This window comes from Lutra lutra, chromosome 3 (genome assembly GCF_902655055.1).
Source record: "Lutra lutra chromosome 3, mLutLut1.2, whole genome shotgun sequence".
Classification (NCBI taxonomy): Eukaryota; Metazoa; Chordata; class Mammalia; order Carnivora; family Mustelidae; genus Lutra; species Lutra lutra.
In genome coordinates, this window is record NC_062280.1 from 66847396 (window position 1) to 66866685 (window position 19290).

A 19290-nucleotide genomic window follows, 5' to 3' on the forward strand; every position below is an offset into this window, starting at 1 on the left:
GAAATTAACCAAAGGAGCCCTCTTTCTCTAGAGGGAAAGGAGTGAGTGTGTAAAAACTTACAAAATAAGATGCAACTGTATGTACGACCATAAACACATAGTAACCAAATGCTAACTAAGTGCTATCTGAGTTTAATTAAAGTCAAGGAATAAAAGCTATACATTGGTTTATTTATTTAAAAAGGAAAGGAGTTGTACATTTTTAAGAGATAGAGTTATAATAAACAACCTACATCAAGGGGAAAAAGGGGCTGTTCGAAATTTTTACACAGGTCACAAAATGCTGCCAGGAATATGTTTAAATAGTTTTCGAAGCAAAACAGACTTTATAATTGCTGACTAGTAAGGAATCTCAAATGTCATATCATGGTGTTCACATCTGACTCACTAATCTTTTCAAATGTTAGCTGTTAACAGAGTAGAGAAATGAGTCATTTATTGTTTAATCAAGGGAGCAGCTGTTAGTTTCTTCTAGTGTGTTAAAACCTTTAGTGACATCTATAAATGGAAAAAAGAGTCAATGAGCTCTTCTTTCAGCTGTTGTTTTAGCAGCTGACAGTACCTTTGACTTCACTGTGATGTAAAATAAAAGAAAAAAACCTTTACTCATAGAGACCTTGAAGTTTAAAAATACACAATTCACTGATCTAGGGACATTTATTCATTTGACAAGTATTTACAGAGCACATGAGGCCCTGGGGCTATAGCATTGAACAAAGCAAATTTTAAAAAAAAAAAAATTTCCTGTCTTCAGGGAGCTTATATTCTTTTGAGCAGGTTTAAGAATACCAGACTTTGAAATTATACAGTATTTTCTGCAGTCCCATTGAGTTCAGAAAATGTGACAGTAAAAATTTTGGAATAATTCATGAAGAGGTATATATGATGTCATCTGCATATAAACAAAAAAGATTGACTTTTTTTCAAATCATGACTTCTGCATTCCGTAATTAATAGGGTGTACTATTACAATCAACAACTTAGATTATGATTTCAGTTACTCTTTTTTTTCCCTTGAATAGGCTTGTTTTCCAAATTATGCAGGTGATACAGCACTTCTTCCTGATTTTGCTGTGTTCTGTTGACAACATTGTTTTGTTTGTTTGCTTAAGATTTTATTTGACAAAGAGACATACAGCAAGAGAGGGAACACAGGCAGGGGGAGTGGGAAAGGGAGAAGCAGGCTTCCTGCCAAGCAGGGAGCCTGATGCAGGGCTCAATCCCAGCACCCTGGGATCATGACCTGAGCCCAAGCAGGTGCTTAATGACTGAGCCATCCAGGCGCCCCTGTTGATAGCATTGTTTTCGTGGAGTTACATCTGTTCTGTATTTTTAACTTTTTATTTAATTTTTTTTATTTTCAACACTTAAATCACAGAGTATTTTTAGTAATCATATGTGATTTTTTTCTTTACCTAGTGTTGACTCTTAACTATTCCTATTTCTTTCTGAACTTGTTTCATTTTAACCTTATGCATTTATCCTACTTGTGTTATAATTGTTTGCCACATCAGATCCTTTGTAGAGAAAAGCAGGGTCTGAATAACAAATGATTTTGTAGTGTAATTCAATACTAATTACAGTTTTTCCACTTAAAAGGGTAATTTAGAATGTTAGAAAAGTAGCAGTTTCTCTGCGTTTATTACTTCAATTATGATGAGACATTGTTATTAAAGGGTTTTTTTAATTATATTACTAGTACATAAATAGAAGTCTTTAAATTTCCTACTTCAAAAAGAAAATTGTAAATACCACTGTTTTGACTAGAAAATAAAAATTTTTATGTAACAGTAATTGGAAAAGGGATTTTGCTTATGAGTATTCAAATGAACTCCCCTCATATTCTTGACCTTTGCATCATTCATTCAGACAGCCAAGGAGTTTGCCACTAGACCATTTTTAGCGGACTGACTCATTTTTATGATTCAGTTTTCTGTCAGTTCAATAAACACTTTCTTTAAACATGTCTTTATGGGCCTATCTTCTAATGCTTTATGTAAAAGCTTCCCACTTCATTTAAATGGCTTGTTTCTTAGCTGTTTCCTTAGTGATTGAAAGTTCCAGTTGTTCCCTTCAATCTATAACAGCTGCAGGAACAACTCTTCTTTCCAAACTAGCTCTCCTGAATTCCCGTTGTTAGAGTTGGTATCTATATTTAGCTGGTGGGATTAAATTGCAAAGGCTTCAAGCTGGGCAAAGCACACAGATCTGCCTTTTTACAGCTAGACCTGTGTGCTGCAAGGAGCTAAGGCCTTCAGTGTCCCCTTCCTTACCCAGGTTACTCACAAAATGGATTCTCAGCGGGAACTCACAGAGGAACTGCGGCTTTACCAATCCACCCTTCTTCAGGACGGTCTGAAAGATCTCCTGGAAGAAAAAAAATTCATCGATTGCACCCTAAAAGCAGGTGACAAAAGTCTTCCTTGCCACAGATTGATTTTGTCAGCTTGTAGTCCTTACTTTCGTGAGTATTTTTTATCTGAAATTGATGAGGGGAAAAAAAAGGAAGTCGTCTTAGATAATGTGGATCCTGCTGTGCTGGATTTGATCATCAAGTACCTGTACTCTGCCAGTATCGACCTCAACGATGGAAACGTGCAGGATATTTTTGCCCTGGCCAGCCGCTTTCAGATCCCTTCGGTGTTCACTGTCTGTGTTTCTTATCTTCAGAAGAGACTTGCTCCTGGTAACTGTCTAGCCATCTTAAGGTTAGGACTTCTTCTCGACTGCCCAAGACTCGCCATCTCTGCCCGTGAATTTGTGTCTGATCGCTTTGTACAGATTTGCAAGGAAGAGGACTTTATGCAGCTATCTCCACAGGAACTGATCTCAGTAATTTCAAATGACAGCCTAAATGTAGAAAAGGAAGAAGCAGTATTTGAGGCAGTGATGAAATGGGTGCGAACGGACAAAGAAAACAGGGTTAAGAACCTTAGCGAAGTGTTTGATTGTATTCGTTTTCGCCTTATGACAGAAAAATATTTTAAAGATCATGTTGAGAAAGATGATATAATTAAAAGCAACCCAGAACTCCAGAAAAAAATCAAAGTTCTCAAAGATGCCTTCGCAGGCAAACTCCCAGAACCTAGCAAAAATGCAGAGAAGGCTGGGGCTGGTGAGGTGAATGGTGATGTTGGTGACGAAGACTTACTTCCTGGTTACCTGAATGACATTCCCAGGCATGGGATGTTTGTCAAAGACCTCATCCTCTTGGTTAATGACACAGCTGCAGTGGCTTATGATCCCACAGAAAATGAGTGCTACCTTACTGCACTGGCTGAGCAGATTCCCAGAAATCATTCTAGCATTGTTACCCAACAAAATCAGGTATATGTGGTAGGAGGACTATATGTGGATGAAGAAAATAAAGATCAGCCTCTACAGTCTTACTTCTTCCAGGTAAGAAGTGCTATTTTTATAAAAGTAGAGGCATAAAGGAAACTGTTATTTACCATTCCGTTAGCTGATGTGTGAATTATTCAGGCTGCTTGTGATCTATCCTGATTGATGTCCTATTCCAGTCCCTTGCACTTTTGCTACTTCAAGAGCTGACAGAAATATTTAAATCAGTTAATTTAATGGCTTGTCAATATTTAAGGAAAAGTTTGGTGAAGAATGAGGTCCTAATTAATATGTAAGTGATGACTCAAGATTTTCTTTATACTCTTAACAAAATGTCAAGTTTTTAGCTGATCATGACTATGCTTTCTCAAAACCCAGTGTTTTAGTAAAACTTAAATTTATTCTTATATCTCTTCTGAAAAATAGGTTAGGTTATGACTTAGGGAACCTAAGACTTAGTACTTTACACATTACAAAAATTATAATTGATCAGATTTTCAGCCTTTTTCCAGGTTTTCTTGAACTGATCTGAAGTTCTTAAAGGTAGCATTTTATCTGTTATTTATGTTTACTGACTAAAATATAATTTTGTTGTAAATGAAGAGAACTTACATACTTAATTTACACACTTTGGGTTACTTTTGGGGAAAAAGTATCTACACCAGTGTGACTAACTTGAATTCATTAATTATATTTAGAAATTTTTATTTACGATAATTTTTTAAAGTAGGCTCCATACCTAGTATGGAGCCTAACACTGGGCTTGAACTCACAACTCTGAGATCAAGACCTGAGCTGAGATCAAGACTCGGATGCTTAACAGACTGAAATACCCAGGTGCCCCATTAATTTTTATTTATGACAAGTGACCACATGTATTTGGATCAGAGTTGTACTTAGACATTATTACAAGTTAATCTGTTTTGTGAAACCCCAGAAGTATCCAGGAAAACAAATCCTCCAAACTAATAGATTCTTTGTGGTTTATTTGAAGGGAGTTTATTTCATATTATCGACATGATATCTTTTTATCAATTTATGAAGGAATCAGTGGCTTAACTTTTATCTTGAATAATGCCAATACCAGTACTTTGTAGCTTACAGCTAGCTCAGAAGAGTTTGTTTAGGTCATAGCTTCCCAGAGCCTGAGGTTTATGGGCACTTGAGTTGGAAAGGCCAAAGATAAGTGTAGAATGTCATAGTCACTGTGTGCTCTCAGAGTGTGTGACATGCTATGCATTCACAAAATACTACTTTTAACTAGCTTTTTCTAATCTTGAAAAATTAAATAATACACATTAATCACGATTCTTAATTTTCAAAGTTCTGTCAAAAAGTGTTAACTACAAAATATAAAAATATAATCGAAGCCATAATCATAAGTATTTGAATGCATGCCAGAAAATTCCCTAAACCCTAATTTTAAATTCACTGAAATTTCAGAAAAGCTAAATTCTATTTAAACGGTAATAATTATATCTAGGAAGTGAAAATGCCATCAAAACACAGATGAACAAAAACAAAAAAAAAAACAAAAAAATACAGATGAACAGATACCTAGAAATCATAGATTCAAGAAATACGTATAGTCTTTATTCTCTTCCATCTTGTTACTCTTCTTACTTTTATTGGCACAGCTTCTCATTTCCCTTTCAAGAAACCTATTTGATGTTCTTTATAGTTATAAAAAGTCACACAAAGTTGAAAAGATCGACTTCCTGTCATTGCGCATGCCTTGCTCCTTTTAAAAGGCACAAATAGTGCAACAAGGTACCAGGATAAAACACCCGACTATAAAAAGGGTTATTTATGACTCACAAGAAAAAGCACGTATGAGAATATCAGGTTTTATATTGTATTTTTCTTCTTGGTCACATCTGTTTAAAATGTCTTAAGTTAGGAGTAGTATGATCTTCAATTGTATGTTATAAATAGATGATGAGAATTCTTTACTGGGTAAGAGAGGGGATTTTTTTTTTCCTTAGAATTAGTAGATTCATCAAATCTTTGAATAGCACCCCATCTTAAAGTACTCCAGATCCAAACCTTGATCGGAAACTAGAGCCAGAGAGGTTAAATAGCTTGACAGCTCATCTATGAAAGTGCCTGGTAGGCAGTCTCCTATTACATTTGCTGTAGTAAGTGCCGTAACTGGGGGTCGTGTGGGGCTGTAGGCGGTACTGTCCAGCGTGAGCAGTACACCCTCCAGTCTGGGATTACAGCAGCTACTGTTCCCATTTAGAAAACAGTGGATTTATATAGCTTCTATTTGAATATCACTTAAAAGCTCTGTGAGCATTTAGTACAAAACCTGTCACAGAGCCAAACTTCATAAATGTTCATTATTTCTACTGGAGCACACACCACTTTCTTGATCAAAGGATTTGTTTTCAAGAAGGAAAACATTAGAGCTCACTATCTAGATGTTAAAATTCGTGACTGCAGAGCTAACAATATATATGTGAGGAATAAACTGCTCATCATATCTAGTCTTAATTAGTGCTTTACTTTAACCTGAGTTATGAGGCAAGATATATACAGACTTCTACAGAGATCCCTGCAGCCTTTAATATCTGCACCTGCTCTTGGTATCCAATTATTCTGGGGTTTATTCCTTTTTCTTCTGCTACACAGAAGTAGCACGACAGAGAACAATCTGTAACTGCATTCCCTCGTGAAGATGTGTTCTCATGCCTTGGTGTCCTTAAGTGCAAACTGGAAAATCTTATAAATGACCAATAATAAGTGCTAAAACCAATGCCAGCCATACCCGAATGACCCATGAGAGCATGGGCACTTCGAGATCTGGCTTAGGCTTGCAGAAGTGGCAGTCGCAAAAACAGGAAAGTTGCTTCTATTACTAATAGACTTTTTTTTTAAATAGAGACAAGGGTATTTCAAATGACTTCCAATGAAAGGGTTGGAGGTTATAGCTGTTAATACCTGCCTATGTCAGAAGAAATAAAGTGAAACAGAACCTAAACAATTCTGAAGACTAGAAAAAAGATGTTGCCTAACATCCCAGTTGTCTGTGGACTGAGCGACAGGTCCAGCTGTCCTGGGTGCCGGCTTGGGGAGTGTGTTAAATATAGCATTCTGGGGTCACTCACATACTGTGGCCCTCCCTACAGTGACAACCTCTCTTTCCTCAATGCCCTGAAAGTATTATGATGTCTTTTTTGAACCTGAAGAAGGCAACATGGGAAGAAACTTTGACAAGGAACCTCACAGTTCTAACCGATCACTAGTGACTCTATTCTCTCCCTCCTTTCTGCAGATTTTGGCATTTTAAGTAAGCCAAGTAGGTGTTCTCATTTTTCCTGGTATTCCAGAGGTAAAATATGATACTTTTGGATTGCAGTTTTATTTTACCTGCAACATCTTTGACTATGTCAATGCATTCAACACATGTAAAATATAGCACATTGCTTTGGTGCAACTGTAACTTTTTTCTAACAAGTTCCACAATGCCTCATATGTTTTTCTTTCAGCTTGATAACATAGCATCTGAGTGGGTTGGACTTCCACCTCTGCCTTCAGCCAGGTGTCTCTTTGGTCTGGGAGAGGTAGATGACAAGATCTATGTAGTGGCAGGCAAGGACCTTCAAACAGAGGCTTCGCTGGATTCAGTATTATGCTATGATCCCGTGTAAGTTGACATGACGTTCCTGTTTCCTAAGCATTTGGGTATACGAGTACCTATTACATATTCGTAACCTTACACCCTGGCATTAACTGAAAGCACAGAAGTTCTACCATCTTTTCATTGCAGGGCTGCAAAGTGGAATGAAGTTAAAAAACTGCCTATCAAAGTCTATGGCCACAGTGTGATTTCACATAAGGGGATGATATATTGTCTAGGAGGAAAGACAGATGACAAGTAAGTACCCTAAAATCTCCTTATGGTTTACATCCAAATGATTTTTTTTAAACCTTTGAGTTTTTTAAAAAGTAAGCTCTAGCCCCAGTGTGGGGCTTGAACTCACAACCCTGAGATCAAGAGTTGCATGTTCTGTTGACTGAACCAGCCAGGCGCCCCTCCAAATGATTTTTATTGCAAGAGCTCTTAACTCCTTTCATTTGAACCTATATACTGAAATGGGACTTGGTTCTCATCCGTAATATTTTGGAAGTTAAAGTTTCAAAACAAAATTTTGAAAAGCTATTAGAGGATATTATAAATGATTTCTAAGGGAAACTGGAGGGCAATTTAAATAAAATTGAAAATTGCTAACCTGGGCACCTGGGTGGCTCAGTTGGAGAAGCGTCTGACTCTTGGTTTCAGTTCAGGTCATGATCTCAGGGTTGTGAGAGGGACCCCTGCATTGGGCTCCATGCTCAGCATAGACCCTGCTTGAAATTCTCTCCTCCTTCTTCTGCCCCTCCCCCTCTCTCTTTCTCTAAAATAAATAAAATCTTTTTTTTTTTAAAGGTTGCTTAAGTAAACTTGTAGATTCCAGCATATTGCTAGGAACTAGCATGATATTGCCATCATAAGCATTCTTACAGTGAAAAAGCAGCATTTAGGAACATAATCAAGTCTTTAATTGGGATAATTTTTTTTAAAGATTTTATTTATTTATTTGACAGACAGAGATCACAAGTAGGCAGAGAAGCAGGCAGAGAGAGAGGAGGAAGTAGGCTCCCCGCTGAGCAGAGAGCCCGATGCCGGGCTTGAACCCAGGATCCTGGGATCATGACCCGAGCCGAAGGCAGAGGCTTTAACCCACTGAGCCACCCAGGCACCCCAGGGCTAATTTTTAATTATATCTTACTACATTAAAACCAATAGGCTTTGGGGGCACCTGGATGGCACAGTAGATTAACCTTTGGACTCTTGGTTTCGACTTAGGTTGTGATCTCCAGGTCCTGAGATCAAGTCCCTAGTGGGGTACCCCTAGTTGGCCTCCCCAAGTTGGGCTCCCCACTAGGTGCAGTCTGCTTGAGATTGTCTCTCCCTCTCCTTCTGCCCCTCCCACTTGTGCTTTTGCACTCTCCCTCCCTCTCTAAAATAAATTGATAAATCATTAAAAAAAAAAAACCAGTGGGCTTTCTTATTCTTTTGACCATAACTAAATAAAAATTAAGTCTACCTCTGTAATGTAACACTTAAAATATAACTGCTAAAGGGATAGTGTATGAAAATACTACAGATTTGTCCTTTCCATTTATAAAAGAGAATTTAGATAAATGAGTTTGAAACTGAAAAGCATGGGGACTGAAAAGAGTGCAGTTGTTTCCTAAGCAATGTTTCACTGACTTATTCCTGGACAGAGGGGATATTAAAAACATTTAACAGGTCACAAAGAGGCACTGATCAAACAGACTATTGCACCTGGTTCACCCACTAGTGTCCAGTGTCTTGTGAGGAAAACAGGATGAAAATCATAGAACTTGATTTCTAGGCACTTCTGAAGGGATAGTTCGTTAGGAAAAAGATTTTGTAACTCAGGGGAGAAGTGAGTTCAGAGTGCTCTAGGAATCAGTTAATTAAGTGAGTAGCCCATCTGGTAAAATGAAGATTTTTAGTTTAAATAGAAAGAATTAATTTCTTGGCCCTGAAAACTCCGCCTAATTTGGCTTTTGCCCAGGTTGCTTAATAAATAAAGATGTCAATCTTGGAAAGGGAACCAGAATTAAGAATTAAATGGACAAAGCAGGAAAGGAGAGTAAAATATGGAAATGTGGAAATGTGCTAGGAATAAAGAACTCTATATTCTTAGTGAATAATTAATGGTCATTATTAAATTAAAAAGATATATAACAGAGGAAATATGATTTTTTTTTGAAAGTAAAAATTTTATTTTGATTGATTTCTCAATGTATAGTTCAATATAATGCCAGTTTTTAATGGCAAAAATTTGGTTCCACGAAATATGATTTTTTTAAAAGATTTAATTTATTTATTTGACAGAGAGACAGCAAGAGTAGGAACATAAGCACGGGGAGTGGGAGAGAAAAAAGCCGCTCCCCTCTGAACAGGGAGCCCAACGTCAGACTCATCCTGAGACCCCCAAATCCTGACCTGAGCCAAAGGCAGATACTTAAAACTGAGCCCCCCAGGCACCCCAAAAAACGTGATTTTGAAAAGCAGTGGGAACCTGGAGCGCCTGGGTGGTTCAATGGGTTAAAGCCTCTGCCTTCGGCTCAGGTCGTGATCCCAGGGTTCTGGGATCGAGCCCCGCATCGGGCTCTCTGCTCCATGGGGAGCCTGCTTCCTCCTCTCTCTCTCTTCCTGCCTCTCTGCCTACTTGTGATCTCTGTCTGTCAAATAAATAAATAAAATCTTAAAAAAAAAAAAAAAAGCAGTGGGAACCTAAAAAAAAAGAAAAAGAAAAAGAAAAAACAAAACAGAAACAGACTCATGGATACAGGAAACAAACTGGTGGTTACCAGAGTGAGGGTTGAGAATGGGTGGATAATATTGTAATAACTTTGTATGGTGCCTAGACTCACCATGGGGGATCATTTCATAATGTATAAAAATATCAAATCACTGTGATACACACCTGAAATGAATATGATATGTTATGTCAATTATATATCAATTAAAAAAAATAAAGTAAAAATAAATGACTAATTATTTTTAAAAGGGCTTTTATACAGTCTATCCTGTTCCAAGATAACATATACTGAAATTTTTATATTTTCCTTAATCTAAGCTATTCCTATCAAATAAATATTTAAAGGAAAGCCATATTACAAACTTACTCAGTGCAAAATCTTATTTTGGGTATTTTTCCTGACTAAATGGCATGGAAAATGTGTATTAAGCAGTGTGTTCTGACTTTGGAAATGTAGTGACCCTGCCAAATGATTTGAATTGTTTCCTTCAAGTGGTATTAGTAACGAGGAAATTGATATGTCAGTGAAAGCATAGAGGTCTTGTCAGTAAGAATATATTAATCTTGAGAATATGATTAACCAAGACAACATTGCTTGACAAATGCCAAAGTCAAGAAATTTGAAATGAGTCATTATCTAAAAGTAAGCACTGAATCGCACTAGTTAAACCACTGGATTTGAAGAACATGATTTTGTAATCATGCCCTTGTCAAGAAGTTTTAAAGTAATACTTATAGTCAAATACTAGCAGAAGTTCTTCTACTCCGAACACATGGTTTTTCATAAGACTAAAGAAAAAAAGTTGTCCTCACAAAAAGTTGGGGATTTTGTTTGTTTGCTTTTTTGACTTTACCAAATACATTCAGGGGTGCCTGGCTGGCTCAGTTGGTAGAGCACGTGATTTTTTTTTTTTTTAAAGATTTTATGTATTTATTTGACAGAGATCACAAGTAGGCAGACAGGCAGGCAGAGAGAGAGGAGAAAGCAGGCTCCCCGCTGAGCAGAGAGCCTGATGCAGGGCTCGATCCCAGGGCCCTGAGATCATGACCTGAGCTGAAGGCAAAGGCTCAACCCACTGAGCCACCCAGGCGCCCCTGAGCATGTGATTCTTGATCTTGGTGTTGTGAGTTCAAGCTGCACTGGGCATAAAGCGTACTTTAAAAAAGTGAAAACAGGGGCGCCCTAGTGGCTCAGTCATTCAGTGTCCGCCTTCCACTCAAGTCATGATCCCAGGGTCCTGGGATGGAGCCCCGCATCAGGCTCTCTGCTCAACTGCAAGCCAGCTTCTCCCTCTTCCACTCCGCCTGCTTGTGTTCCCTCTCCCGCTGTGTCTCTCTCTGTCAAATAAATAAAATCTTTAAAACAATATATATATAATATATATTAAAAAAAAAAAAAAGTAAAAACAGGGACGCCTGGGTGGTTCAGATGGTTAAGCATCTGCCTTTGGCTCAAGTCATGTTCTCCAGGTCCTGGGATCGAGCCCTGAGTTAGGCTCCCTGCTCAGCGAAAAATCTGCCTCTCCGTCTCCTTCTTCTCCTGCCCCTGCCCCCCAACTCCGCATTTGTGCACGTGTACACACACACACACACACTCTCTCTCTCTCTCAAATGAATAAATAAAATCTTTTTTAAAGCAAAAACAAAACAAAAAATGCACAAATATATCCAGCTAATCAATTATTATTTAGCATTTTGAACTCCCATCAGTAAATTATGGATAACTTCAAGGAAGATACTAACTCTGATAAGTACAGGTTTTCTTGGTAGCATTTAGCGTATAAAACTGTTCTCATGGGACGCCTGGGTGGCTCAGTTGGTTAAGCAGCTGCCTTCAGCTCAGGTCATGATCCTAGCGTCCTGGGATCGAGTCCCGCATCGGGCTCCTTGCTCGGCGGGGAGCCTGCTTCTCCCTCTGCCTCTGCCTGCCATTCTGTCTGCCTGTGCTCGCTCTCTCTCCCTCTCTCTCTGACAAATAAATAAAAAAAAAAAAATTAAAAAAATTAAAAAAAAAACTGTTCTCATTACTCATCTACTCCCATGACTGGTTGCCTATAGTCCCAGATTTCTTAAAAATGCATTGGTGTATTAATGATATACTAAAATGAATTGAGCCATCATATTAAATTTAAAATAGGTACTTCCATACCTAATTTTTGAAATTAACTGATCCATTCCTAGGAGATTCAAATAATAAGATCAACTTAACTTTTTTATTACTTAGCACAATAAAATATTTATGAATTTTTTTTTAGTTCTATTCCTGTCTTCCATTGAATTTAGCAACGGAAAGGATTAAAATCTACTCTGGGCAGTTGCCAAAAGGAAAGTTACCCTACCTTCCAGTAGTATAATTAAGTTCCCCACATTTGGAATTGTCATATATTCAGATTAAGAATACTTTGAGTTTTTCTAATTCTGTTTTATGTATTTCAGATGGAAAGCAAAGCTAAATGATTAGCGAAATTGCTTCCTTCAGAAAAGGAAGTTTCTAAAAGGACCATTTTGTTGTCTTTTATGTTTACAGAAAGTGTACAAACAGGGTGTTTATCTACAACCCCAAAAAAGGAGACTGGAAGGATCTGGCTCCAATGAAAATCCCTCGTTCCATGTTCGGAGTGGCAGTGCATAAAGGCAAAATTGTGATTGCGGGAGGTGTCACTGAAGATGGTCTTTCAGCTTCAGTGGAAGCTTTTGACCTCACAACCAATAAGTGAGTTGCTGTATCTTACTACAGCATATTAATCACTCTACTTTCCAACTTTGGATGAAAATTAAACTTTCTAATTAGGGCATGGGGAGAGAAAGGCAGGGAGGCAAGGATTAAAAGGAAACATCTGGATCTGGGTTTCTTCTGCTGTTACTGGGTGTGAAATGCCTAACATTCTGATGCATTAAGTGGGTTTGCAACTTGGAATACATAAACCTCAAGTTAATGCCAGAATGTTCCATTTATCCTTTTTATTAACTTAACTTTGTGAGTTTAGTCATGCACAGGTAATGCTAATGAATAATCAGATGCATGTGGATGGATATACATATCTCCATATGGTTATTTGATTTGAAATATGTGGTTTGTGTAAGGACGGAAAGACCTCCACTTAGCTTGTGATGTTTGTAAAGTATGAATGCTTCAGAAATTTTTTTAATGCTCTTTATAATTTTCTTAAAATGTTCATATATAAGCTTTTACTGGCTTAAAGTTAATGTGAAAAGATATTTGACAGATATTCTTTGTGTAAAATTAGTCTTTTTCAAATTTTTGAGCTCACTCATCTGGATAAGTATATAGTTTTTATACTCCTAGTTTAGCAATGAAGAAAAAATTAGAGTACTGTCATTACTTTTTTAAGGAACCATGTAATGTCTGATTACAAAATAGATGTTAGTATCTGAAAATCACCAAGGAATTTTTATGGGAGAGGATTTAAATTATCGTGAAAAATCATCTTTTTTGAAAACTGTGTATTATGAGTAAACACTCATAAGAAGTTAAAAAGCAACTCACAGAATTGTAAATACCTTATGCTCTTTAGTTTTTTCATATGTGTGTATAGATGTTTATATTTAAATTTGTATGCTTTTTGAGAAATAACAAAATTACACTAAAATGTTCCTTATGATTACTCTGGAGGCTATGATTATGGGTAATAGTTGTTTTCTTCTATACCTTTCTGTATTTCCAGATTTTTTCCAATGTACATATACTATTTTTATAGTTAGAAACACAGATAATATCTTTAGAGTAAAGGTCCACTTTTAATGCCAGAGTAATCAAATAGAGAATTTCAAAATTATTAACTCATTCTAGATTCTTGATCCTGCCAACTGATTTGATTGATTTTATAGTTATGTGTCCATTTCATATGGCTGTTAACATTAAAAAGTCTCCTTAAATCCTTTATTTAAAAAGATGTAGTATAAGTCATCAAAAAGAAAATTACCAACCCTAGTTTCTAAACTAGGATAATATAAAGTTAGTCACATGCCTTTATTGCAAAGGATTTGAAGATTTCTTGAGAAATGATGGAAATCAGAGTTTCTAAAAATGTGTTATTAGCATTCAAATGAATTCCAACACCATAGGACCTAGGAGACCTAGAACTGCCACAAAACGCCCACTGTTTATATCACCATTGCTGAACATGCGAACTGATGAAGGAAATATTCTGGGATTGACATATTGAGAGCTTTATAGTTAATCTGGTTACATCTTTCCAATAAAGGAATATGTCAATATTTTTCAGTAACAAACTTAATCTTCTAGTTGTAGATGCCTTTGCTACTTGAATTTTCAAATTAAATTTTTATATAATTGTTCAGTAAATACATGTGACATTTCCTTAGGTTTTACATTGACTCTATTTTCAAAAATTCCTAGATGGGAAGTAATGACTGAATTTCCCCAAGAAAGAAGTTCCATCAGTTTGGTCGGCCTGGCTGGATCCCTATATGCCATCGGTGGTTTTGCCATGATTCAACTGGAGTCCAAAGAGTTTGCCCCCACTGAAGTCAATGACATATGGAAGTAAGTTTTTTTGACTCCCAGTTTTCAGGACTAAATAGCAAATCAAATAACTGATAACAGATAAGACAAACAATTTTGCAGTAAAGAGTAGGCCAGACTTTCCCAACATGGATGCTGCTTCTTGGTAGTAGACTAAACACTTTTCGAACCTAACTGGACTTCTGCATGTGCCACTTACTTGAGCATCAAGTACTTCTTCTAATTGTGCCTGGGGAAGGAGTCTTCTGGGCCTGTGAATCAGGAAAATGAGAGTTGGACTGGTGATCCCGTGAGCTCCATTCTGGCTGTAAAAGTGTACTGCTCTAGGCATCTAGCAGAGCAAAGCTACTTCCAACCCTTTCTACCAATGAGTACTTGATATCCTCAGAAAACAGAGTTCTGAAGAAACACATAACTTCTTGAGTTTCCATGAATTCATTAACTCTCTTTTGAATCTAATGTAAGTGGGTTTCCAGTTTTTGAGGATTCAGTTACAGAAGTTATTTAAAAAGAAAAAGTGAAAAGTAGCGATCCATTTTACCGGTCAGATAGGGGCTGGTCAGATGTCCCAAGTATGACACTTGCAGTTGTTACTCATTTGAGTATTTTAAGTTAGGCTTAAAACGAAGGTAGTATTTATACAGCGTGTATGGGGTGGAGAATTCTACCATAGTTTCTGATGCTGTGAACACCCCCTGGAGAACGGGTGTATACAAGAAGTCTTGGGAGACGGGTAGATTGTGTCATGCATAGAGAGTCACGTAGTTGGGCAGGGCATACACTATGCAGATATCTGGTTACCATTAGGACACCTCATGGAATCGCTTCTCGGCCTTTTGGCTAAGATCAAGTGTAGGACACCTCATGGGTCTGCCAAATGATGCCTGCTGCCTTCAGCCCAGGAACTGTGCTTGCTGAGAAAAATTCATAGTGGGTAGATCTCAGTTTCCTGAGGTGAGCATTACTGAGTTCATCCTGTACACTTACCCAGAAATTGCCAAACTCATGCTTTCCCTCTCAGCTTAAAGGCCAGCCCCCACTCTCAAGGATGGAGGCCTTTCCCTGGTCTGTGACCAGATTGTCCAGAACCTTGGATTCTGGATTCTTCAGGATTTCTGCCTCAAGGGATGGCCTATGGACTAGCAGTGGTGGCATCTCCTGAGAGTCTCTTAGAAATGCAGAATCCCAGGCCCCACCCCAAACTCACTCAATCAGAATCTTCATTTTAACAAGATTCCCAGGTGATTTGCATGCACATTTAAATTTGTAGGGACCGCTCTGAAAGAGGGATCAGTGAAGGCATACCACCAAGGCTGAGAGTGGAAAGTGTATGTTACTGGTTCTATACCTGACCCAGCACATGCCTCATTCCCTGGGGAATGGGAAGGCTGAAAGGCCCATCGCTTACCCAAGCAATTATTTTGTGCATCAAACATCATTTCCTGGTGTGTTGTGATAGTAACTAGCTGTGGAGAGGGCAAGAAAGAAAATGGCTATAAAGGCTATAAACTATTCCTCATCTCCCCTGCAAAAAGAAGGAGGAAGAAAGAAAAGTGGAAATTTCCAAAAAAAGTGGAAGAAAGAGTCTAGACTTAGGAAGAGGTTGAGATGGAAAAAGACTGGAAGCAGTAGGGCAAAAAAGGAATGAAATAATGGGAGGGCTGAGAAGGTCAGGGTTTTTGGAAAACAGGGATGAATACCAACAGTGAGATAGACAGTGATTCTTAACCCTTACTGCACATTTAAATCACCTGGGCTGTTTTTTAAAATATACCAGTGCTTGGACTTCTGTGCAGGCCATTTATATCAGGATTTCTGCCGTCAGGTCCTAAAACCTTCTCAGGTGATTCTACCAGGCAGCCAGGGTTGAGAAACAGTGATGTTGGGAAATAGTGCCGTCAGCTGAATCCCATCTGAGCCTCTCTGCTTCCTACTGGTGACCAAAAGCCAAGTTGCTTCAGTGGGAGGATGCTGTAGGCAGCAAAGGGGAGCATCTCCACTAAAAGTAGCCCTTACCCTGCTGAGGGGGGCTCAGAGGGATCCTCTCTGATGATGGTGTATTTTGCGATTAGGACAGTGGTTCCCAAGGCTCACCCAGGGAGCTTCAGGAAGTATTGACACCTCTGTCCTACCACCACTGACTATGATTTAATCAGTCCAGGGTATGGTCTGGGCTTTGAAACTTTCAAAAGACCTCTGGTCTTTTGATTCTCATGTGCAGACAAGTTTGGGAACCACCCGACTAGGGAAAGGCAAGAATACATTCATCACTGTCTGCTTAGCTGTAAAACTTTAAATTTAGGTACTGGGGTTTCCACTCGGGTGATAAAATCTAGAACAATAATTCTCAAATCTTGCTGCATATTAGAATCCCTTAGGGAACTTTAAAAAATGCTCATGCCCAGGCCATACACCATACCAGTTAAGTCAATCTCTGGGGGTGAGAGCCAGGCATCAATATTTTTAATGTCTCTAGGTGGGTTCTAAATGTGCAAGTCATGTTTGAGAACCAGTGATCTGTTGTGGTTCCCAAGGCAGCATCAGCACCACCTGGGTACTTGATAAATATGCAAATTCTCAGGCCTTACCTCAAATCTACAGAAACTTTGGGGAAGGAGTCCAGCAAACTGTGCTCTAGCAAGCCCTCCAGGTGACTCACATGTGTGCTAACATTGACAGCAACTCACCTGCAGAAAGGTGGCTGCCCATCTGTCCTCAGCTTCCTAGTGAATCTATCCACACATGCAGATGAAATTCAGAGACGAAAACTATCGGTAATACCAGTATACCACATTCCAAACCTACATACCGCCTTAGTGTGATGTGTAAAAAATTTTTTTTTCCATTCTTAATTTTTTTATTGAAATCTTTCCATTATTTAGGATTGACCAAGCTGAAAGTAAAAATATAACTGCCAAGAAGCAAATGCTTCTAAGACTCATTTACCCTCCTACTGCTTAAATGTGCTCACTTTCTCATTTAAAACTATTCCTTATCTTTTAGTGTGTTGCCCCAAATTTTGCAGAGATAATTAAGGTTCTTCCCTTTATTAGTTGTAAAATATTTTTGTCTACTTAGCATAAAAATCACTTGGTGCACAGTGCAAATGTTAAGATTAAATTTGGACCACTGATGATATTAAGTCAGATACCACACAGCTTACATAGGCATTAGCCAATTTTAAAAATTATTACTTTAATCTTATTCATCATTATAGGATGATTTAGGGGTATTTCTTATGTGTCAACTATTGATAGCTTCTGGAGAAGGGGAGGACACTAAGAGGAGTAAGATGTTATTTGCCCTCAAGTACCCTTGAGCTTGTTGAGAACATAAATACAGGGGAAAAAATTAAAAGAATTATAACTGCTATAATAGATACTATATAAAGGACAATGTGAGAAATGAAGGGAAACTACAAACTCTGCTTGAGGAAGGCAAGAAAGGCTTCATAGAGAAGGCAGCGTTTCGGAATTGCTAATGCAGAGAAGGCATTCCAGGCACCAGGCAGAGTAGAGGCACACATATTTCAAAGCAATTCAAGTTGCCTGTATCTTTATAACCGTGACTCTTCCCCCCAGGGAACAACCTAGTGTTAGTTCTTACCTAACATCAAGTGCAAAATCTAAGAGGAGTACTCGCACAAGACATTAATGGGGAAGGGAAATGGGTTCTTCTGGAGTGATCACTAGTGTCAGGTGGCATGCTGGGCACAAGTATATTGGAACAACTGAAATTATAATCAAGGCGTCTGGCCACCCCTGTTCTTCCCAGTTCTTACTCTTAAGGTAGAGTCAACTGACCTTGACTCATAGAGACTGGCCATCATTATTGGTCCAAAGGTGAACAACTGATGGCTTCAACTGTTGATTACTCTTAGTCTCTGAACAGTCTTTGATTCCCAGAAAAGGCTTAACTGCCTAAGCATCCTGATTAAATACCATGGCGGTGGTTCAGGAGTTCAGACACACGCTCATTCAGGGAAAGCATATTTGGGGAGGAATGTATTCCACCAGTCAGGTGCATCCTCCTCTGGACAAAAGCCAATAGGATTTTCTCAAAAACCCATATTTGTATACTGAATACTAGGAAAACTATAGAGCTATTTAAAAACTGCCTATTGATTACTTTTCTTTTTTCTCCATCAGGTATGAAGATGATAAAAAAGAATGGGCCGGGATGTTGAAGGAAATACGTTATGCTTCAGGAGCTAGTTGCCTAGCAACACGTTTAAACCTCTTCAAACTGTCTAAACTATAAACGGGGAGGTGAAAAAAAAATACAATAGAATGGGATGTGTTTTGTTTGGTAATAGGGCTTTAATTTATTCTGTTTTTCAAAAGCCTATGCAGAGATTCATGTAGAAATTATTCACTAAATTACTGTCCATGAGGTTAGCAGTGGCATCATAACCTCAAGTCATTGAAATCCTAGGTGTAATGATCATTGTTTAAAACCATTTTCTAGTAAGAAATTAAATATTAAGTTGAATGGATTATTTCTTTTGTTACTCTGTCTCAATCAACTGTAAAGATTTCTAAATTTGAGTTGTTTACGAATTCTTTCACTTGCATTGTTACGGTAACTTTACACTCATTTTCTATTATATATTAAATTGGAATGAAATATGTACATCTACATTTTTTTAATGTCTAAAGTATCAAATATCACTTTCCCTTGCGCTTCAAGATATGACAAGAATCCTATGCATTATGTTAAAGATTACATGCCATAAGAAAACTTTGGAAATGCCTTTTAAGAAGTGTAATAAATGGGTCTCATTTGAAGGGAAAAAAATCTCTAAGTAGTCAAATTCAAGTGGTCTTCCTTTTTTTCTCCATTCCTTTTGTGATACTAGTATATTATTTAAATCATATTAAATTTTTTTTTAATTAAACACCAGTAAACCACAGTCTTCAAGCTCCTAACTACAGTATCTATGGTAGAAGGGTTAAGGATTGTCCTCAGGAAATGAATTGACTCTAAATTGCCAGGCATTAGTTGGGGCCAGTGAGTGTACTGGAGGAGGGTATGTATTTGTTAGTTTAAGCTTTATCTATATTTTCCATGAAAGAGCTACCTATTCATAAATTTCTG

The 19290-nt window shown here is 37.8% G+C and overlaps 1 protein-coding gene across 1 annotated transcript; it reads left to right on the forward strand.

Annotated features, from left to right (window-relative positions):
* The first annotated feature begins 2205 nt into the window (after positions 1–2205).
* On the forward strand, positions 2206–18992 carry KLHL41 (kelch like family member 41). Its single transcript, XM_047722080.1, has 6 exons — positions 2206–3399; positions 6834–6991; positions 7115–7222; positions 12214–12399; positions 14068–14214; positions 18342–18992. Exons 1-6 carry the CDS (start codon positions 2290–2292, stop codon positions 18451–18453), a joined length of 1821 nt encoding a protein of 606 aa, XP_047578036.1. The 5' UTR covers positions 2206–2289; the 3' UTR covers positions 18454–18992.
* Positions 18993–19290: the final 298 nt, after the last annotated feature.

Coding starts and splice junctions, on each gene's coding strand:
- KLHL41 (XM_047722080.1), top strand. CDS start 2,290: ATGGATTCTCAGCGGGAACTCACAGAGGAACTGCGGCTTTACCAATCC. Junction 3,400..6,833: donor TACAGTCTTACTTCTTCCAG/GTAAGAAGTGCT, acceptor TTTTTCTTTCAG/CTTGATAACATAGCATCTGA. Junction 6,992..7,114: donor GTATTATGCTATGATCCCGT/GTAAGTTGACAT, acceptor TTTTCATTGCAG/GGCTGCAAAGTGGAATGAAG.